This window comes from Botrytis byssoidea (assembly GCF_014898295.1).
Source record: "Botrytis byssoidea strain MUCL 94 chromosome Unknown BBYS_053, whole genome shotgun sequence".
Taxonomy (NCBI): domain Eukaryota; kingdom Fungi; phylum Ascomycota; class Leotiomycetes; order Helotiales; family Sclerotiniaceae; genus Botrytis; species Botrytis byssoidea.
This window is the reverse complement of record NW_024065894.1, coordinates 36611-57533: the sequence shown is the minus strand read 5'-3', so window position 1 is coordinate 57533 and position 20923 is coordinate 36611. Positions and strand designations below refer to the sequence as shown.

Below are 20923 nucleotides of genomic sequence, written 5' to 3'. Positions count from 1 at the left end.
ACAAGTGTTATCTATGATATAACCATATAATATCGAGTAGAAGAGGCTTGGCTGCTGATCTGTTTTGCTTCGTAATTCAGGATAACAATCTACTCCAAGAGGAGGAAAACCTTGGCTAGGTACAATCTGTGCAACTGAATAGATGAACTTATGGTTTCATCACAACAAGTCTGCCAACACCGGTAAACTCTGCAGCCGTATCAAAAGCTTCTTTCCACTCCTCCAAGCTAAATGGTTTCACATCTACGAAATCCTTTCCTCTGGGAAGTAACCCGTTCTCCAACATTTTCACTAACTGTACAATATCATCTCTTTCATACATCAGTTTCCCTTTCAACGTGATGTTATCCCCCATGATTTTCCAGTCGTTAATGTGGTACCCTCCAGAACCCATGAGACTAGCTCTTCCGCCTTTTCGAAGCGAATTAATTACGCTTTTCAAATGTGTTGATTGAGCTGCTGCAGGTGGAGAGATATCTAATGCAGCATCGATTGTACCAAATTTCTGTAGAGCCGCCGCATCCATCTCCACATCACCTGTCATTTTGACAGTTTCAATAGTTGCACTTGGAGTCCCTCTTTTGATATGTTGCTTCAACCTCTTCAATTCCTCTTCATTCCGTCCCATAGCAATAACCCTAGCTCCCATCGCGACCGCAACTTGCACACCACCAAATCCACCTGTTGCCGGACACATCACAATCGTCTCACCTGGTTCCAATTTGATATCTCTCAATCCGCCATATGGAACAAGAAGGTAACAAAGATAAATCAAGTCCTGCAACGAGTATCCCAGTTCTCCACAGAGTCTCGGTTCGTTAAGTGCAATGCAATTTTCCAAAGGTACCCTCGCGAATTCTGCGAATGTACCATCTCTCCAAACATCTCTCATCAAACTCCTACTGCCCTCACTAAATCCGTTGTGGATAGCACTCAAAAAAAGAGTACTGCGATCATCACGTCCACGCACAACACAATCGACATAAACTAATTGACCTTCATTGAGAGAAACTGCATCAGGCCCAAGTGCGACGATGCGAGCAATAGCGCTGAAGCCTCCGACGATAGGAAGAGGAAATGGATATGGGCGTGAGCCATTGTATATTTCACGATGGTACGAGAGAACACCGGTACAGTGAATTTGAACGACGGCGCTGCCAGGCGTTGGGAGAGTTGTTGGCAAAGATTTGATGATGAAGTCTGAGCCTACTGATTCGAGCACTAGGGCGCGATGTTGAGATGGCAAGGAAGACATTGTGGATGGGTTGTTTGGATTTGTAGTTGATATTTTGAAGAATATTTAGATTTGAGTCGTTATAGCTACCGGAATATTGAAGGATATAGCCATATATATAGTGAAAAGATCTTTTTCTTGATGGTACCACACTGTTCGATTCTCGTGACGAGTTGTTCTCATAGTATGAGAAGTTTAATCACAGGCTCGGAAGACCGATCATATCCGAGCTTATACTCTTAAATGTGGGGCATTGTCTTCGGTGATAATCGGTGCTATCTCCAAATGATAGAAATTGCAGCTACAATGTTTCTTTCTGGGATTAGCACTTGACTAGTCGTACATTTCAAGTGGCTTGGCTAAGCTGAACGTGTTGAATACGATAACAATTCGTGAGGAATCTCGCGTGCTCGGGGTTAAGTTGAAAACACCAACTAGAAGTTTTGAAGCACGAATACATCGACAAAACTTCGCGTTGAAGACACACACACTTAATTCGGGCTGTCATAATCTCTATGGATATTCTTTGTAGTCTGATTTGTTCTCAATTGGCTGCTAGCTTTATGAAATTCAGGAACCAATAGACTACTACAACTGCCACATGCTATCTAAGTCCATTCCCAGATCAAAAAAATCACTTTCAAACTGCCTTTAAGTCAATCAGTGTTCAGCAGATTTTAAGACGTCATACTAACATCAGAAATGTTCAACCACGAGAAAGCCGAAAATTCTGCGGCTTTATGCGCAGCAGATTGTCCACCAAGATCAATGTGCTCTGCGGACATTCGTGGACTGGAATCCTGCTGGCTAGAAATGGATATATGACGTTCGTTTTCGATACGCTTGTGATGTAGATCTGAAAAACTCCGTGAAACATTGAGCTTGGCGGTCTCCGGACTACCTTCTCCTGCGTGTATGTTGAGTAATGCGATAGCTGTAGCCATAGTCAGAAAACACCAAGGCTCTTTATGGAACCCATAAAGATATCTGTTGCCCATAGTAGGAAGGCATTGCTTGAGGAAATCAATGATAGCAGTGGAATCGCTCATGATAACACTACTTGAGCCTGTATTATCTCATTAGTATGGTGCAAATTCCGATAAAGGAAGAGTATTGAAACGAAAATCAGCACTTTGTTTTCAAGATACTATATCTCAACATCAGAAATACGAGTGAGAGTGAGCTGACCTTTATGCTGTAGCAAAGTGACACGAGTGAGCGTTAATGAAGCCAACAAAAGATCTTCTCGGAGCAATGTTACAGTTTGAACACCCGTGCTTATCAGTTTTAAATTGAGCAAAAGTATATCTCGCGATATCTGATAACAAACATTTTCAGAAAGCCAAAACTTGCAATCTTCTCTCTTGAGATAGGGTCGATGGATAGCTATAATACACTCACTAAGCTGGAAATGTAAGAATGCATGAGTGAGAAAAGGAGAACAGGCATGGCCTGTTACCCTGGAATCGATTTCATCCCAACCTGGGAGGGAGTGAATTTCCTGGGTCAATTGATGGGTTAATTGTAAGACTTCATCGTAGCTCAATACTTTTGGTGTTCCTGTCGCAAAAAGTCGGCGAGATACGTCTAGACGCAACCCCCAGCTGTGGGAGCTATGGTTTTGATAAGATGTTCGGGTATGTCTGCCGAATGAACCTGAGATTGGAGGTATTTTCGAGGTTTCGTCAAACTCTTCATCATCAATGTCTTCAGAGGTACCAGTTCTAGCATCGATTGTGTTCAGGAGAGTTGGTATTCCAGTCTCGAATGAGCTTTGCAAGTCGAGTTCGCGAACGACAGCCCACATTCGTCTTCTCATCTCTTGCGTAAAGATTGTATCGCTACTTGAAATCGGATCTCGATGTAGCCCATCCATGATTGCATTTTGAAGTAAAGAACTGGTTTCCTTGTACCATTCTTTCTTCCTAATCATGTGCATTCGTCTTGCGAGGTACAACAAACAGCCGATTTGATAGTGCACAAGCTTACGGCCATTTGAACTTCGCCTTTTAACCATTTGTCACACGCGGAGATCCACTGCCCTGGAGCTATTTGGTGATGAGAAGATGTGAGACTGTTGTAGCTGGCGGGAATGCATATTGAGATTGATATCATAGAGAGAATTAGTGCCGTCATGTTAGAATGATGAGTACAGTTCGGTACCCAAAACTCGGCATATTCTTTGTTAAAAGTAGGAATATGAACGATTCGATGTAGTTGCTCGAAGTTTCGGAGGTAAGACAGTACTAGAAAATCTGTTACGTCCTTTTCCGGAAGAATATCCTCCATCTGGCACTCTGCCGAATAATTAACACGAGCTTGTAAATCATTCCGAGCGGCCTTGTCCTTTCTAATGCGATCCTCATGAGGTTGCAAGAATTCTTCATACGTTTCTTTCATCAACGGAAAGAGTTCAGGAATCTGTATTGTGATATAAGCAAATCTTGGGAGAATTTTATAATGCACAGAATCTCACCTCTTCAAAGAAGCGAAATAGATGGTGTTGGTTGTAGTAGCTAGAAGGAGTTCTTGCGGTCGGATGAATAAGGCCATTATCCGTCGGTATAATGGATCCATAAGTCTCCTCGCAACGCTTGTCTGATAGCAGCCCATAGCTTATTTCCGAGACGCCAGTAGCAGGCACAGGCTCTGCCACAGTAGTGGCTTCATTTTGCGAATGAATCTTAGACAGCAATACTCTCAATTGCTTCACCTCGGACCGGAGTTTTTGAACTTCCTCGCTATCAGACTGAGCTCGCTGCTGCTTTTGCATCGTTATAGAGGGCTTTCCTGTTTCGAATGAACATTGTCCCGATCGTCCGGATCTTACACATCTTTGGCAAGGTAATCTACGATCACACGAAAGCTATTTATCGAGAGCCAATTAGGAAATATCTCATGATAATGATACTGAAAGTGGTACTGTATGCACTTACTTTCTTTTTTCTGCATTCTCCACAACTTAGTCGTAGGCGTTTTCTCAGCACCTTTTGTCCGTCACTTGTCTTGCTAGTCGAACTTGGTATTTGGCTATCCATACTGATATTACCGACTTAAAGTCTTCAAGCATACCGATAGGTCTGTTGTGACTTTCGCACTGGCGTGAAAGGTCATCATCTCCAGATGATTGCTGTTTGTGGGTTTAGCGGCGTTAATCGCTGGGGGCCGATTATCTCCGAGCTCCAGGCTTACATGTACCGAGGCTAGTAACGAGCATTAAGTCAACGACCCCTCCTGACCAACCCCTATCTTCGACCACCTCGCTTTAAGTACATCCTCGCATATAGGTTTTATCTGGAATTGTTAAAGAAATTATAAATTATTAAGACTAGTTATATTACTTAAATCGAATAGTTGAGTAGATCTTGAATTTTGTATATATATAATACTATAATCTTTATAGAAGTAAGAAAATCAAAGAGATTGACCTCTAGTTATAGTAATTTCGTTGGAAGAATAGAATCAACGATCACAATATAAGAGGCAAGTATTAAATAATATTAATGATTTCTATCAAGAGAAATGAAGGAAGCAAAGGAATCTAAAGTATATAAAATATAAATTTTAGAAATGTCCAGACAAATACGCTATTGAACCGGCGATAGTCGATTCATTGTAATCAGCTCCCGCTCGTCGTCATACAATGTATTATTATCACTCTTACTTGCACTTTGCTGCACCTTTCCCACCGCAATCAGTTCTGCTTCCGCGTGTCGGTTTCTATAAGATGATCCCGTGATTGCCAACGCTAATCCCACCACCTCCCAGGAAAAGAGAATGGGGAGTGCTCTATACAATACATCTCCACATCCACTCTCGACTTGAATGGCCAATGAGTAGAATTCGTGAGAAGGGAGAGCATAAGCCCAGCGGTAGAAGCCTGGGCTCAGCTCGAATGGATAAATGGTTGCTGCTACATTTATTATCGCCCACGGTAGGACAAAAAACGTCAGAAAGGATACGGGAATAAAAGCAGTAGCTGCATCCAGAATAAGGAAATTTATATGCATATAAATCCAGTATGACATCCATAAAAGTGCGAATTGACCCCCATTGACATTCCAAGACTCTCGGAAAGCCCAAATATAACCAGTCGTTGCAAGAGAGGCGAGTAACGTGTACACGATCGAGGTAAACAACCTCATCAGGCCAATTCGTGTAGAGTTGAGACGACCATAAATACCAAACTGGTTGTTGATGCCATTAAATGCCATGAGGAAGAAGAATTGTTGAATAATAGGTAAGACTACGCTCACAGTATTAAACAAAACACGGGTACCTTGTTCAGTTGGTTTGATGTCGATGTGAGAAGCTTTTATAGGGTTCAAGAAGGCAAGAACTGCGTTTTCATTGCTAGCATTGAGTGACGAAAGAGCTTGTGATCCGTTGAGAGCATGGTAAACTGAAGATACAGCACCAATAAGAGTTTCCAGATTTCCAGAGATATCGCCCAGCTGTACAGCTGGATATCGAGCGCCATTGTTGATATAGGTCAAGGAGTCACTCGAGTTGTAGGTACCCGCCGCAGAGCCACCTCTCAGAGCCTGAGACAAACGATTCGACGCTCCTGGTTGAGTAACGATAGCTCCCCAATAGTCTCCACGGCATACAGCTTTTTGAACCTCAACTATAGAGGGATATTTGGCTGGAGTATGGAATTGCAGCTCAGGAAATTCATCTCCATGGAACTGTTCGTATGCCACTGATAATGCTTCACCAATTATACCTCCGTCATAGTCAACAGCCAAAATATTCAAGTTATGCGCCCGATATCCGCTTTTGAAGAGGACGCCGTACATGTACGACATCATTGTGAGAAAGAGGAGGATAACCATAATCCCAGACATAAGAATGCCTATACCAAACGGCTTCCTCTTGCCGTTCCAGAATGGATCACGCCATAAGAGTCGCAATACCATGCTGGGAGGAAGCGATTTTCGTTTTGGATGAAATGCAATAGGATGCGTAGAGATGGAATGTTGAAATCAATGAGTTTTGAGCCAAGTAAAGAGAGTATTTGACAGCCAGAAGATTGCGGTTTTAACACCTCTATGTTCTTCTACTCGAGGTCTGACATATATAATCTGTACCCGGAATGCGGACATTGTTTGGCAGGCCGAGATTGAGGGGTGCATAAGATTGACTGAAAGTGGAGAACCCGATTTCATAAAGCATGGACGAATATTAATTGCCAGGACGGCCTTGATTTCGGCTTTCACGAAATGTTATGCTCTGCTCTGGAAAATGGCTCGAATGGATATGAAACTACGGAGCTTCTGGGATCACTATCCGAAGCTTGTTTTGCTAGTACCCGATCAAATTTTTAGAACGCTAGAATAATCATATCAAGCCAAGCATCATGAACAAATTCGACGAAGTAACCGATATCCCTACATCGTGCACGCCCCTGTATCGTGCACACTTTTATTTCTTTTAAAAAAGATATTCTAAATTCAATATATAATTAATCAATCATTGAATTCCATTAATAATTATACATAATATATCATATTACTATTTATTTCTTATAAAGTAATCAAAATATAAAAATAATTATTATATATAATATAATTTCAATATTAAAATTATTAATACAAAAATATTATATATTAATTTATTTATTAATAGAAATAGCGAAAATTGATTTTCAATTTTTTTTTATAAATTTGAATATATTTTAATATAAAGAAATAAAAAAATCAAGTTTTTATATTATAAGTTTGATATTATATCAATATATTATTTAAGTTTTCATAAATAATTTTTTTTTTAAAAAAAATTGATTATAAATCAAGTATTTTATAATGATTTTTAATTTTTTCAATTATATATATATTAATAAATTAATTTTGATTAGAAAACTAAAAATAACTATATTTTATTAATATATATATATATTTCAATTATTAAAAAATTATGAAATTAAATATCAGGATTATATAATAAAATAAGATTTCTAAAAAAGATTTTTTTTTTAAATTTTTAAAAACAGAATTAATTTGAATATTAATAAAAAACAGAATATTATAATATTAAATTATAATTATATTTAATCTATAAAATTAGAAATATTAAAATTTGAGGATTTTTTTTAAAAAAAATTCTTTTAAAAATAGATTTATAATATTTTTAGTTTTTTTAAAAAAATAATAGATTTATTTATTAAAAAATTAGAATATTTTATTTCATTTCTTATTTTTTCGTTTTATATTAACTTATAATATAATAAGTTTCATAGGTTTTAATATTTATTATTTTTTTATTTAATTTTATTATTATTATATTTATATATTTTCTAATATATAAAAATTCTATTTTCTAATTAAAATCAATAATAATTTCAAATTCTTAAAATCTATAAAAAACATTTTAAAATATTTAAAAAGAATTTTTAAATTCTTTTATAGTTTTTTGAATATTATACATATTTTGAAAATTATATTTAAAACGTAATTTTTTATATTTTTCAGAATTTCAAGCTTTTTTTCAATAATAATAATATAAATTAATTCAAAAAACTTTATTTTTAATAATATAAATTTATTTTAATATAAATTTTTATTAAATTATTAATATCTTAAAATATTATTTTTTACAATCCAATTAATATTCTATTTAATATTTCAAATTTATCAAAAACTTATTATTATATTTCGTTGATCTTCAATCTGTTTTTTATAAATTTTAATATTATTATAAACAGTTTTGGATTTATAAACAATTTTTAATTCAATAAATTAAAGTGTGCAAGATACAGGGTCGTGCACGATGCAGGGATATCGGTTATTGCTACCTTGATTGTGTTGATCACCAAGATAGAGCTAGCGGCCGCCCCCACTCCTGCTAACTTCGCCTTCTTATCTATTAAACTCACACCCTCAAATGACTTTGCCATCCACGATTAATCCATTATGACCTTCACCTTCAACTTTGCGCCGAAGTCTACTGGTTAATGGCATAGTCACTCCAAGAGCCTCGCGAGCGGAGACTGATCAATAGGTAGGGGTCGATACTAGCTGAATCAAGCCTAACATTGTATCAGGATCTGCCTCCATAAGTCCGCTCCACGCGGAGATTACGTGCGATGTGCAAAATGCCGAAAGAATGTGAAAGCCGTAATCTCCGAACCGTCAATAAGAATATGTCCATTGACTCAGCAACAACTTGCTTATCATCCGATATGGCCTTTACGCCGTCATATCTAACTAATAGCTCGCGCGCTTCTCGGCTTTCTTATAAGCCTCGTTGCTTGCCTTGATCTCGTGTATCAGACTAAATAACCTTAGAGCTACAAGCTTCTTACTCATTGTGGCGGCCACAGCCTCTGGAGTGCGGTCCCCAACTTCGCCCACGACAAGCTGTTAAATTAAGTTTCACAGTTCCGGAGCAGCGGCATCGAGGGGCTGATAGGATTTGTTTTTTGAAATTATCATCACTCTTCTGCGTGAGCATCTCGCTCCTGACGAAGGCCCACTCAGTGATTTAGTCAACGGTGAGGCAGCAGAAAGCAGAACCGGCGTTAGTAGGATGTTCTCTACCAGGTGCACTCAGAATCTCTAATTTCCTTCAAAGTTAATCTACTTTGTCAGGTATCATACAATCCACCTTGACGATGCCAGCTCACTAGAAAAAATTAATGAAGCAATCGGCGTCTCTGCAGGAGAAGCTGACGCTCGGCATGGGCCGTGTTAAGGCCAGCTTAAATACACGATACTTTGAGACAACGCTTTCTTTGATTGTAGATAGCTTTGTGAAGAAATACATCTGTGATATACGGTGTAGGACCGAAGCATGTGATTAGAACCGTCAGGAATAAGATGCTCTATGATACCTAATACTGATGGCCTTTTTTGAGCCTTATAAGACTATCAGGAGCTATACATTTGTGATTTAACTTCATACTTACATAATCAGAATAGGGGTTTATATCAAACTCATAGTACTTTTAATAGCATCGGAAAGTGATAATATTTTGATGATAAATTGAAATTTTAAGACATTGAAACATCTGATTGAAGTACAGTACATCATACGGTTATTTATTTGATCTGTTGTGCGCATATGGGTCGATCAATCAATAACAATTATTTAAAACAGAGCTAAGTAACTTGTCTTACTTTCTCATGTAGCAAATAATACTATCGATTCTCGTGCAATGTGATGTTACCGCGGCTGAATATTCATACCATTGTGATTCAAGGTGAATGCCTCTCCAGAAAACTGTGTCAGAGAAGGAACAATCAATTGAGTTGTCAATTATCTCGCACTTGTATCTCTTCGTCACCCCCAGATTTATTTGGCATACTTTTTCCTTCGTATTTAAATGAGGTCCTTTGTCATCTTCCGTGGGATATAGCTTTCACTTTGGCACAATTGATTGTGGAGTATCGCAATTTTCGAAGTTCAATATTCTCACAGTCATGGCTAAAGGAACGTACTCATTGGCAGAAGTACTGGCCGTTGCGAAAAATCATCCTTTCTATAATGAGACTGTTATATACCCAGCCGACTCACAAACAGTAACGAAATTTCAGAATTCTACTCGCAGTAAAGAAAAGGAATTAGATCTTCAACAACAGCCATTGCTTGATAAAAAAATACTGTGTGTCATTTTTACACTCACATTAAACTTGATTGCATTCGGGAACTAATCTGAATCAGGTACAAATCAATTGAAAGACTCACTCATGATGTGGATCCCAGGAACACCTATCGCCATGGCTCATACATGAGTATTACTGGCGGTGGATCTGGCGCAATTCCCATGATGTTCGCCGTAGACGTGCATGAGAATCGTCGACAGCGGGCTCGGATGGGAGATTTACTTAGGATCTGTGGTGTGATTGAACCGAAAGACTTGGTGTTGTCTACTCACTTGGCTGGAGGGTTTTACAGGTACTTCATTATAATCCATGTATAGATTTTTCGTCCTTATCCCGGAGAAACTGACACATATAAGATCACTAGATCTAACAACAGAGATTATAGAGAATGCAGGAGGAACTGTGCTTAGCGCCGGTGCTTACATGCCACCCGCCGAAGTTTTACAATCTCTAGCTAACTATCATGTCAACGCTCTCACCGGCGACGGTAGCCAAATTGTTCAGACTGTCCAGCACATCTCAATGATGGCGAAAGAAGATCGTGAGCGTATCGTTCTGAACAAGATCATCTACACCTCAGAGCCATTGACCGGTCCTCAACGCATATTTATCAAGTCTGTGCTAGGGGATGTCATGATTTTCTCCATAATGGGTAGTGCTGAAGCAGGTCCCTGGGCAATCAGCAATCCAAAGCTGACTGGAGAGCAAAATGTTACAGAAATCACCACCGATTTCATCTTTGACACGCGAAGTATGTTGCTCGAGATCTTTCCCCAAGATCCCCCTTCCGTCAGTGACGATATAGCTCCACTCATTTCCGAATGCCTTTCACAAGGAGAGAAAGGTCTCATAGTGCAAACTTCGCTTCAAAGATTGCGCAACCCATTAGTACGCTATATCACCGGCGACATTGGCTCTATTCATCCACTTCCAGATACTGCTTCTGTTGTAGATCCTGAGTTTGACCGGAAGTTTTTACGTATTCTACGTATGCAAGGGCGTGATCGTCGATTCAGCTTCAAGTGGTATGCTGCTTATTTTGAGTTTCAGAGAATTGAAGCTTTCATGCAAGAAAAAGAATATGGTATCTTGCAATGGCAAATCATCTTGGACCGATTGGATGATATACCGCAAGCGAGCCTGGAAATCCGTTTACTTCGATCACCTCCACGAGATGATATCTTCTCTGTTCAAACTTTAACAGAACGATTAGAGAGCTTTTTTCTCATTATCCCAGAAAACAAACATCTGGCACGAATTGTGTTCCTGGATAATCTGGATGGGTTCGAGCGAAGCAATACTGCGGGAAAAGTAATCAAATTTGTGGACCGTTGGCACTGAGTTGTGTTTGATAGTTGGAATATTGAACGTATCGAATGTTTCAGGTTGCGAAGTTGCCAGCATATCGCGGTGAAATTGGCAATTCAAATGAGTGAGAGTAGATATAATCGAAATCGATGCCGTTACCAGTTGATGCGTGCTCGCGTGATCCATTCCAGTTCCTTGTATATAAAATTATGCTTTCTTCTGATGCGTGTGTCTGCGCGACGATTATCTTGGGTTACAACAATCCATGATTTATTTTGAGGTTTCTTCATAATTCCAATGCCTTCCAAATTCAATTATTACCAATAAAGAAAGTTTTTCTTTGTCCTGGATTGGCGGTGAGCTCATGAGCGGACGTAATCGAAAGCAATAATTAGTTTATTTGAAAGGCTGGGGCTGGATCTCGAGTGGTTATTAATATTTCGTGCTAAGCCACACCATGATGGGTGGGGTGGCCCTGAAGCTAAATTCAAATAGCTAACTTCACGTCCTCCGTCTCTGGCTATCTCCAAGCAAAAAAAACTAGGAAGTATGTGTTCACACAAGCTCTACATCTTATAACTTAAAGTCCCCGCGTCTTATTCTGGTAAAGTCTTTTTTTGTTAGATCCTTTCCTCAAAGTCAAGCCTTTCATCTTTCTCTTTATGTTCAAGAAAGGACAGAGCAAGAACGGCAATCATGAGATACAAGAAGCCTATCGTTGTTCATTAGCGACTCAATAAAATGAACATAGATATCTTACTCCAGATCCAGTTCATATATCGATACCCAATCAATTCCTTGAAAGAACCACCTATAATAGGGCCCAACGTCATTCCAAGAGATGCACCAGCATCGAGCATGGAGAATACGCGCGACAAACACCCTTGAGATTCAAAAGCAAGGGGTGTCCTTTTTTGAAATACTTTTCCAGCAGCTAAAGGTTCTTCTAGTTATCATAACAGTCATACTAGTCACATCATGGGAATGTGAAGCTGACGTACCAACCAACTCAGCAGGTGCGTTACCAGATACAAATGGTCGCAGGGCACCTATAATTATGATAGACGCTATGTAGAGCGCACCACCTCCAGCTTGGCTACCAGAAATACCTAGAAGTCCCAGAAATATTGCCTGAATGATAGAACAAAAGACGGCAGGAATTCGTGCTCCAAATTGGTCGCGAACCCAGCCGGCTAGGGGGCCAATGAGAAGTCCAGGGACTACCAGACCGACAAAGAGGAGCCCAGCGATACTAGGGCCCCATCCATACATCTCTAAAACTTGCAGAGGAAGAGTGGCATTAAAGCTTGTGCTCACAGCTGTACTCGTAATTGTCATCAATAAACAGGTAACGACACGACCATCAGTCAGCATTATTCTCCAGAATCTTCCAGCTCCAGACGTATCTTGATCATCCCCTCTTGCAGGAAGTAAACCCGTCATCTCTGAATTACTATCCGGAGTCGAATTGGAAGTTGTATCTGAGGCCTCTATCATAATCATACGTGCGAGAAGGTCAATTGCTAAAATCACGAGCGGAACGGACCATGTCACCCAGTAACCTGCAACCTCTAAGAGTAAACCAGATACAGCAGGTCCAGCGATTGTCCCCGTGTTAGCGAATGATGACATCATACCCAATCCAAACCCTCGCTCGTTCTCTCCGTAGACGCTTGCGACAGTTGCAAAGCCAATTATCCATACAGCGGACCCAGCAACTCCTTGCATTGCACGCCCTATGAACAGCATAGCGACTGAATAAGTGATCGCTACCATACAAGTGCCGATGATACACCATAAAAGAGAAATCAACAGCCAGAACTTGCGGTTTGGGCTCTTATCTGCAAAATGCCCAATTATGGGACTGGACAGCATGGCGAGCGCACCATGGAGAGCAAGTACGGCAGATGTGAATATCTGAATTTGAGATTGGTCCACATGGAGACGCTCCTCAAGCATATACCCCAGAATTGGGACAAGAAATCCATACAGGAAAGTTTCTGTTCAGTATTAGTTTAATCTCAAATGTGACTAGAAGGGGTCGAATAGACAGACCCGCAAACAACGCGATTGCGATGGTTGAGAGGGTGAACCATTTGGATGAACGCCATTTGTAACCTATGGGTAAAGACTTTTCGGAATAGTCAGGCATAGCGAAAAGTTGATTTGAAGTTGTGATGAGCGATTAGATTCTGCGGAAATGACACGAGTCGATGTTTAAAACAATGCTCGACTCCATCTATTGGATCTACATATCTTTCAAGTACCGGAGTCGTGGATAGTAAGTGTTGTTATTGGTATCACATTCCACAGAAATAACTTTCGAGGATGGTCTCAAGAGATCGTCGCTGTTGAAACATTTTCTGTGCAACATCGAGCCATAGTTTACTCCAGGTGAGTACACCATATTACTTGGCACATGCGTGTATGAAAACGATGCAGAAAAATACGTTTTGAGTTGCAGTAATGACGAGTTATGTGTTCATTACTTTTTATTATTTTACACACGAATTGAGTATTACCGCTATTTCTAGCTACGCAAATCTGAAGGTACTATTACTTTCCTGACTCATGTAAATGTCTTTGCTTGCTGAAAGTATCTTAGTTTAATACAAAGCTTAGTCTGGGAGCATGCGTACAAGTCTCAATTTAGTAATGCATGATATGATGCCTCCAGCTGAAAACCCATACAAACGCCTCATTGATCGACCGGAATTATCAAAATGTCTTTGTCATCAATATATGCCATGCAATTTCTCCCAAAAAGTGGATTTCAATAACCAAATGGAGTAGATCATGTGACAAGATCTCATGAGCATGGCTGCTTGTGTTGAATCTTCAAGCTATGAACCAGAATTGAAGTCTGACATTCAAACCCGGCGGCGTAGCAATTACCTCAACCTTAGTTGTGAAACGTTCAGTAATTTGTAATTGGTGAAAACATTGAGCTGGGAAATTTTCGGAATTAGTGATGATGAGTCCGTCCACTTGTGAACGATATTTAAAGTGAAGAAAACTGACTAGACCGTCGCTTCCTCCTCCTTTCTTCGTATTTTCTGAAGCATTAGTTGTTTTCTCACACCATGCAGCGAATTCTTCGTGCTGGTCATGCAGCAACCCAGGCAACAGCCAGTCATTTTGCCACAACCTTACCTATTAGTATGACTTATCTTATTCCTCTTAATCGACCTTTTGATTTCATATTTACTAACTGTGAAAAGGGTATCATGAGTTTTCCAGCCCCATTCCCTTGATTGAAGTTTCCAAATTAGGCGCGGCCTTTCAAACATCTCACTTGAGAGCCGTACACGATAGTCTGGAAACAAGAGGAGTACTACAATTGCAGTTAGGATTCGAGGATGAGAAAAGCTCTTATCTCCAAGATCTAATTCGCAATCTCAATAAGAACCACAACCATGGCCTTCCAATAACCCACAGCGCCGAGCGCGGGTGGTTCTGGGATGTTAGGCCCTCTCCAGGCAGTGTTCAAAGTCATGGACACCAAGCTCGCTCGGAGACGATGTCTTGCTTTGACTGGCATACGGATTGCAGTTATGAAAGTCATCCGCCTCGTTATTTTGCACTCCAAGTCCTTCAACCAGATCGCTTCGGCGGTGGGACATTGTCATTATTGGGTGTCGATCGACTCCTCGCTTTACTCTCATCCCACGCACGAACGTGGCTTACCAGCCCCAATTACATGGTCGCCGTTCCCCCTGAATTTCAAAAAAAAAGCGATGAGCAGTTTATTGTAGGAAATTTACTGCATATGAGACGTGAAGCAGGTGGTGGGAATCAGCTACGTTTCCGGGAAGATATCACAACTCCGTTGACTCCGGAGGCTGCTGAGGCCTTGAATGAACTGAAAGCAATTTTGTATGATAAAGGAGCTCGGGAATGGACCATCAACTTGACCCCCGAAGATCTCCCTAGGGGATCAATCATTATGATGGATAACCGGCGATGGCTACATTCACGAAATGAGGTTAAAGACCCCAATCGTCATCTCCGGCGTGTCCGATGGGATGCGAGGCCATTCGGATCCTTCAAACGATAAAGGTTTCTTGTCGTAATATAAATTCACTCTCTCATCCTTTAACCAATACTGGTAGTTTCTTATCACTCCAGCTGTGTATATTTTGCACAAAACTCCATCAAACTTGAGACTGATTAGTGAATTCTGTTCCTGTTCATTCTCACTTGCTCCAATTTGGATGCTTACATAATATACTAGTTTTTCCAGGTTATAGTTGATATACGAACAACCTTGGGAAGTCTCTGTTGTCCTACTTTGTGCGTGATCATATTATAGACCCGAGAAAAATCGTGTTTCGGATACTGAAATGTTATCAAGTTTTGTCAGGAAATTTAGCAAAGTATTATACCCTAAATTTAGACTAAAACCACGACAATCAACAAAGAGCGGGCCCGGGTCAGGAACTTGAACCTCTACCGGTCTGAATCATCCTACAGTTATTATTTAGTGAATTATTACTGATGGTGTCAAATTTGATTTTCTAGATCATTCAGGTTATTCACATTATTATTGCATCGTACAACAGCTTAATAAAGATCGAAGAGAAGTTCATCATTCGGATTCTATAATCTTAAATTTTTTAGCAGAAGCTTGAAGGTCATTTTCAATTTGAAAGGTTTCCAAGACATTCAAATTTCTATATTTCATTTCTTCCCGATATTGCAACATTGAAATTGAAAAATTTCTCAGGCAATTGAATCTCTTTAATGGAGATTCCCACGGTGAATGTAAAATTTTCCTAGAAGCAGTATGACCTGCTGAATGAAACTCAGATTTGTATCTGAAATCACACTTTCTTAGGAATCTATATGTAACAGTAAATAATCAGATGGATCAATGACAGTGGATGCCGGGGCTACCAGCCTCTTCTTGTAAGTTGTACACATTTTGTACACTTAGCAATAATGTGTGTCCTGTAGCATATTTTAACTTTTTCTGCGACATCATCTCGCAGCAAGATGCATATTACATATTTCAAGACCTGAAAGTATTCTAATATCGCGTGAATGATATGCAGATCCTATACCTCCAGGAATTACCCAAGCAATAATTGAGCTACTCACAATGGGTATATTGGATGATCTCATACTCCTCACAGTCTCTCCGTGAACTGAACGGTGACAGTAACGTAGATCAAACTTCAGAGCTGGCAGTAAACGGGATTTGAAACGACCCGAAAAAGAATTAGAATCAATTATTCAAGTAATAAAGATAACAAAATATAAGCTACAAAAGTACTAAATTTCATCTTGAGAAATGACTGAGAGAATCCAGGCTCCTCCATGACTGACAGCACAGATCTTGTCAGGACTACTACGCCATGCGCCAAGGCCGAGCAATCTCCCGTGTACGACAAAAAATGTTCCGATGAGGGGATATTGAACACGAACACCGGAAGAGTTCAGAACAAGACTGTAGAGTCTGGGAGTAATGCGGCGCTGCACTACGCAGGTAACACCCGATATTATCTGAGTGCTCCGCTGAAGCTGCAAGGCGGAGATCCAGTCTTCGGCTGTGAATTCGTCACCAAACACAATTCCTGCTCCTTTGCCACTACGAATGGGCTTCAGAATAAATTCATTTCGTAAATCGGGAAACTGCTGTGCAAGGCAAAAGACTCTTTCCAGTTCTTTTGATCCAGGAAGGTAGGTATCCGCGATTCCTTGATCTAAAATCTGTGCTTGTGTACGAGTGATCACGCACCGCGAAACCAGCGAAGCCAGCTCTTGCTTCAAGATACCGAGCATTCGCTTGTCATGTGTCAGAAAGATTGAACGGAAGTCATTGAAACAACGGAGACTAATCTGACGCAGCATCTCCGGCTCTAAGGCGAGTAGCTCTGATTGATGCAGCTCAAGGCCGACCTGGTGGATTTCCTCCACGACCTCACCAGTATTGGTCCTCCAGGCTAAAGAGGAGATCTCTTCATTCTGCCCCACCAAACAACAAAGTTTATATCCACTACCATTATCAAGAGTGAAGAGCCTGAGCTGTGCCGGAGTGATGATTCTGGGTCTGAACCCGAACCGCTGTTGAACAACATGAAGAAGCATATGGATGTCCATCCCTAGTTCTTTACCCTTGAGAATATGCAATGGAACGTTCGTCTGGAAGAGACTGATGGTTCCATCAAGTAACTACCCAATGTTAGAAACAATTCACTTCATGTTTTGAACTGTCTCTCCGGGTCTTTCAGAAATGTTTACCTTTGTTGGATCTGCTGCACACCTCAATCCGTTTATTCCAGCTCCCATGTCTTCCAGGCCTTCGTATGCAAAAATTGAATGGAAGAAAGCATTAAATGAGAAGCGGGCGTTAATCTCAGTTATGCGGTAGTTTTCCACTGCTTCACCATTCTCGTCCAGCATGTCTTCAACAAGGAAGTCTGGCCGCCACGAACCCCGACACTCGCGATACATCGGGAGTTTCTTGTCGATCACTTGAGCTTCCATCCACTGATTGAAGAGTCATTAGCCATCACAATACTAGGGGAAACTGGAACTCAATTGGCTGGCATTAGTAGGCTGGCAAACTCACACGTAAAAGACTTTCCTCTTGTCGTTCGAGAGGCATGCGATCATAGAATTGCGCATCTTTGTCGGTCCACCATCTCTCGACAATATCCGTAATTGCTATGGTCAACGCCTCATGCAAGTTCTCTAGTTGTTTTTGGTGCTTATTTTTGATCAAAATGGGACGGGGACACGCTTTTTGGTAAGAGTTCCCAGGCCAGAGATAGGCGGGACATCTCTGCAGTAAACTCTCTTCAAATTTTTCCTGCTCTTGGACATGTGCACTTTCTTCGATGCGGCACTCTTGAACAATTTGATGGCTCCCGGCCTCTGGCCTAATACGCACCTGTTGGAACAATCGAGATGTCGGTCTTGTCATTTCAAAAGCAGTAATATTAACAGGAAAGAAAAGTAAAGGTATATTTGGATCTTGTATGATTTTATATCACATAGATGACACTTCCGGTTATGGAAAAGACTCTTGCAGAACAGCAAGTAACAAGATATTATATTTCAATAAAACAGTAAGTTATGATACAATTTTGAGAAAAATAGATTATTTCGAGTTATTCTGAACCAACCCTTAATTTCCCTGATCAAAGACAGATGTGTGACATCAGCTACAAATATCAGCTAAACTTGAGACACTCCTTTCACAAGAATACCTAGAAGGTTGATACCGACAGATCTGAGACAATGTTTCAAGGACTGCGCACAATTCTAATTCTTGAATACTCTCAATTGTTGACTTTTGAATCAGATATGTCATTGGAGAAACATATTGCTGAAAACACCGGCAACCATGCAGATGTTTACGCTTGTAGGTTGTCGTGTGAGCATTCGACATCCTAACATGAAGCAAAACCCCATGTTCAGAGATAGCACTGCTTATATCACCCGCTTGATGAAGTAACAACTGCCTAAAAGATTGAAGGAGGTCCAAGGTGGAGCTGTTCGACAGAGCAATATGATTGTCAAGACTTGTTTAAGACTTGTTGTTTCTTCTCATCTTCCCCGGGGGTGGATTGTGGCTCAATCGCCCCTGTCCCTAAGGCAGACTATCATCCAATATCGCAATACATATTATGCCATCATAAATTTATGCTTGTGGGCGTCATGTTCGGTAATACATTGGGCAAGATGATCAAGGCAGCGCTTAAGATAAACACGCAATTGACGTCCAATTTACAATTGGGTTGTTATATTGCCAATTTATAATTGACCAGAAACAGGTCTATGTAGCCACATCGTACTTGACAAAAGATTGGTGTATCTCGAGCTGAATTACTGCCCACAAAAGCGAGAAAGAGCAACAAATAGACAGACATCAGCTGACATCAGAGCAAAGCTGTCCTAGAAGTGAAGCAACGACGACAGGAACCCAGATACAAAAGAATGAAGTGAAGAGACTAGATATGAAACGATTATCAAGGGAAGTTTGTACTTGATCTATAGTCAGGTAACCGACATTTGCATTAGATGTTTCGATACCACTTGGTATGTTTTATTATTATTACTGGATTGTCCCCATGCTTCATGGACGATGTTAGATATGTCATAGAAGCTGGACAAGTTGTTTTGGTGTGATAGAAGTAGGTGATGTAGGAAATAATAAATGTGACGGGAAATGAAGTGAATAGCATAGATATATTACATTGCTGTTGAAAATGCTAACATGAAGAGGTCCTGAGGTCTCTTCAGTAAAATCAAAACATGGAGTTGACACCTGAGATTTAAGGTTCTAATGTGCAGGCTTTCGAGGCCGTGAGAGTCCCAAGCCTTCCCCACCCCACGCCTGGATACAACCTTCTCTAGCTATCGATAATTCATAGACTCAGCAGGTGTCTCTGGGAATTTTTCCACAACATTACAACCGCAATCATGCAACGCCGTATGGTAATATTTCCGCTTCGAAGATTGTTTTCTTGAGTACATCTTCTAACTTCACAGCTCAGTTATCAAAAGAAGATGAAGCAGCAGTTGGCGCAGATGAGGTCGAAGTACGAAGAGAAGATCAAGACAAAATCAATCGGTTCAGTCGTTTACATCAACGGGAAATTGGACTGGAGGATGAGTTGAAGTCAAAACATGTCAGTAAAATCGAGTCTTGTGCGACCGCGACTAAAATACTACGATAATTAATCTGCGATGAATGCTTTTCTAATCCTCTTGCTATACAGAAAGAAAAGGAAGACCTGGACGACGTATCGGGGGAACTTGAGTTGGCAGATGAAGATGACATGATACCGTACGAAATATCTTCTCCCTTATTGACAGAATCACCATGCGTCGAAGCATACTGACTTAACATCTTCAAGTTACAAAATCGGAGATTCATTTATCTCCTTACCACTACCCGAAGTCCAAGAACTCCTCACGAAGTCAACTGAGAATATTGAGGAGGAAGTAACAATGGTCGAAGAAAAGCTTAGCATAATTAGGGAGGAGATGACACAACTGAAGGTGGAATTATATGCTAGATTTGGTCGAAGTATCAATCTGGAAACATAGAGTATCGAAATAATCTTCATAGGAACATCCAAAGGATCCATCCAAGCTCCATAACATATTCCACGCGGTGACCCAATGACAACAAATGGCTCGGCAGAGTTGAGTGGCACATGCCATGTCACATAGACTCCTACTCCTACTCGATCAGCTCATCCGACAACATCTACCGACAAGATCCAGCTTCCACATTTTTGCAGAACCACCCTTATCCACTGAATGATCCTAGTCAGTACGTTAATTAAACAACAGATGCTGTGGTTGGTTCTTCCGGTCCTGGAGTATTGAATTTACACTTGTTCGGTCTTCCTTCCCTCTTCTGGGAGCAAGACTTTACATAAGACCTGGAGCATTTTCACCAAATACACCAAGTTGACGAATTCCCTTGGAGATCTGCCGTTTGCCATAACATTGCTGAAAAGGGCAGCCATTCCTACGGTTGAGTCGGCACCATTGTTCCTTTAACCAATAATTTAGACTTGATAGCATGCTGTGGACCCGCACCAAAGTTTGACAGTGGAGAGAGCTTCCCACTAGAAAATTAAGACCTCGTCCTCTTACAAACTAGTAATGACCATTTATTTTTCAAACGGTCCATGTAATTATGGGCATATACGAAATTGCATGTCCAATGAAGTCTTATCTCCAGGTAAATACTATGTCACAAGCTAAGTTCCTTTCTTTTCCTGCGTACATTTCACCACTATTCTATTTTATTGAA

General features: G+C 40.4%; 8 protein-coding genes across 8 annotated transcripts; 3 read left to right on the top strand and 5 right to left on the bottom strand.

Moving 5' to 3' along the window:
* Nucleotides 1-148: 148 nt before the first annotated feature.
* On the bottom strand, nt 149-1255 carry EAE97_012162 (uncharacterized protein; the record flags this gene model as incomplete). Its single annotated transcript, XM_038882676.1, has 1 exon — nt 149-1255. The coding sequence occupies one exon, from the start codon at nt 1253-1255 to the stop codon at nt 149-151; it is 1107 nt and encodes a 368-aa protein (XP_038726503.1).
* A 567-nt stretch (nt 1256-1822) lies between these two features.
* Nucleotides 1823-4272, bottom strand: EAE97_012161 (uncharacterized protein; the record flags this gene model as incomplete). Its single annotated transcript, XM_038882675.1, has 6 exons — nt 1823-1879; nt 1930-2300; nt 2423-3155; nt 3224-3655; nt 3711-4100; nt 4171-4272. The coding sequence occupies 6 exons, from the start codon at nt 4270-4272 to the stop codon at nt 1823-1825; spliced, it is 2085 nt and encodes a 694-aa protein (XP_038726502.1).
* Nucleotides 4273-4821: 549 nt separating this feature from the next.
* EAE97_012160 (uncharacterized protein) lies at nt 4822-6153 on the bottom strand (the record flags this gene model as incomplete). Its single annotated transcript, XM_038882674.1, has 1 exon — nt 4822-6153. One exon carries the CDS (start codon nt 6151-6153, stop codon nt 4822-4824), a length of 1332 nt encoding a protein of 443 aa, XP_038726501.1.
* Nucleotides 6154-9654: 3501 nt separating this feature from the next.
* On the top strand, nt 9655-11178 carry EAE97_012159 (uncharacterized protein; the record flags this gene model as incomplete). Its single annotated transcript, XM_038882673.1, has 3 exons — nt 9655-9836; nt 9896-10129; nt 10194-11178. 3 exons carry the CDS (start codon nt 9655-9657, stop codon nt 11176-11178), a joined length of 1401 nt encoding a protein of 466 aa, XP_038726500.1.
* A 587-nt stretch (nt 11179-11765) lies between these two features.
* On the bottom strand, nt 11766-13297 carry EAE97_012158 (uncharacterized protein; the record flags this gene model as incomplete). Its single annotated transcript, XM_038882672.1, has 4 exons — nt 11766-11857; nt 11906-12091; nt 12147-13145; nt 13201-13297. The coding sequence occupies 4 exons, from the start codon at nt 13295-13297 to the stop codon at nt 11766-11768; spliced, it is 1374 nt and encodes a 457-aa protein (XP_038726499.1).
* Nucleotides 13298-14228: 931 nt separating this feature from the next.
* On the top strand, nt 14229-15202 carry EAE97_012157 (uncharacterized protein; the record flags this gene model as incomplete). The annotated part of the gene is made up of 2 exons (XM_038882671.1): nt 14229-14304; nt 14367-15202. 2 exons carry the CDS (start codon nt 14229-14231, stop codon nt 15200-15202), a joined length of 912 nt encoding a protein of 303 aa, XP_038726498.1.
* Nucleotides 15203-16419: 1217 nt separating this feature from the next.
* Nucleotides 16420-18073, bottom strand: EAE97_012156 (uncharacterized protein; the record flags this gene model as incomplete). Its single annotated transcript, XM_038882670.1, has 3 exons — nt 16420-17319; nt 17389-17637; nt 17720-18073. The coding sequence occupies 3 exons, from the start codon at nt 18071-18073 to the stop codon at nt 16420-16422; spliced, it is 1503 nt and encodes a 500-aa protein (XP_038726497.1).
* A 1502-nt stretch (nt 18074-19575) lies between these two features.
* On the top strand, nt 19576-20205 carry EAE97_012155 (uncharacterized protein; the record flags this gene model as incomplete). The annotated part of the gene is made up of 4 exons (XM_038882669.1): nt 19576-19590; nt 19650-19784; nt 19875-19942; nt 20013-20205. 4 exons carry the CDS (start codon nt 19576-19578, stop codon nt 20203-20205), a joined length of 411 nt encoding a protein of 136 aa, XP_038726496.1.
* Between the last annotated feature and the right edge of the window lie 718 nt (nt 20206-20923).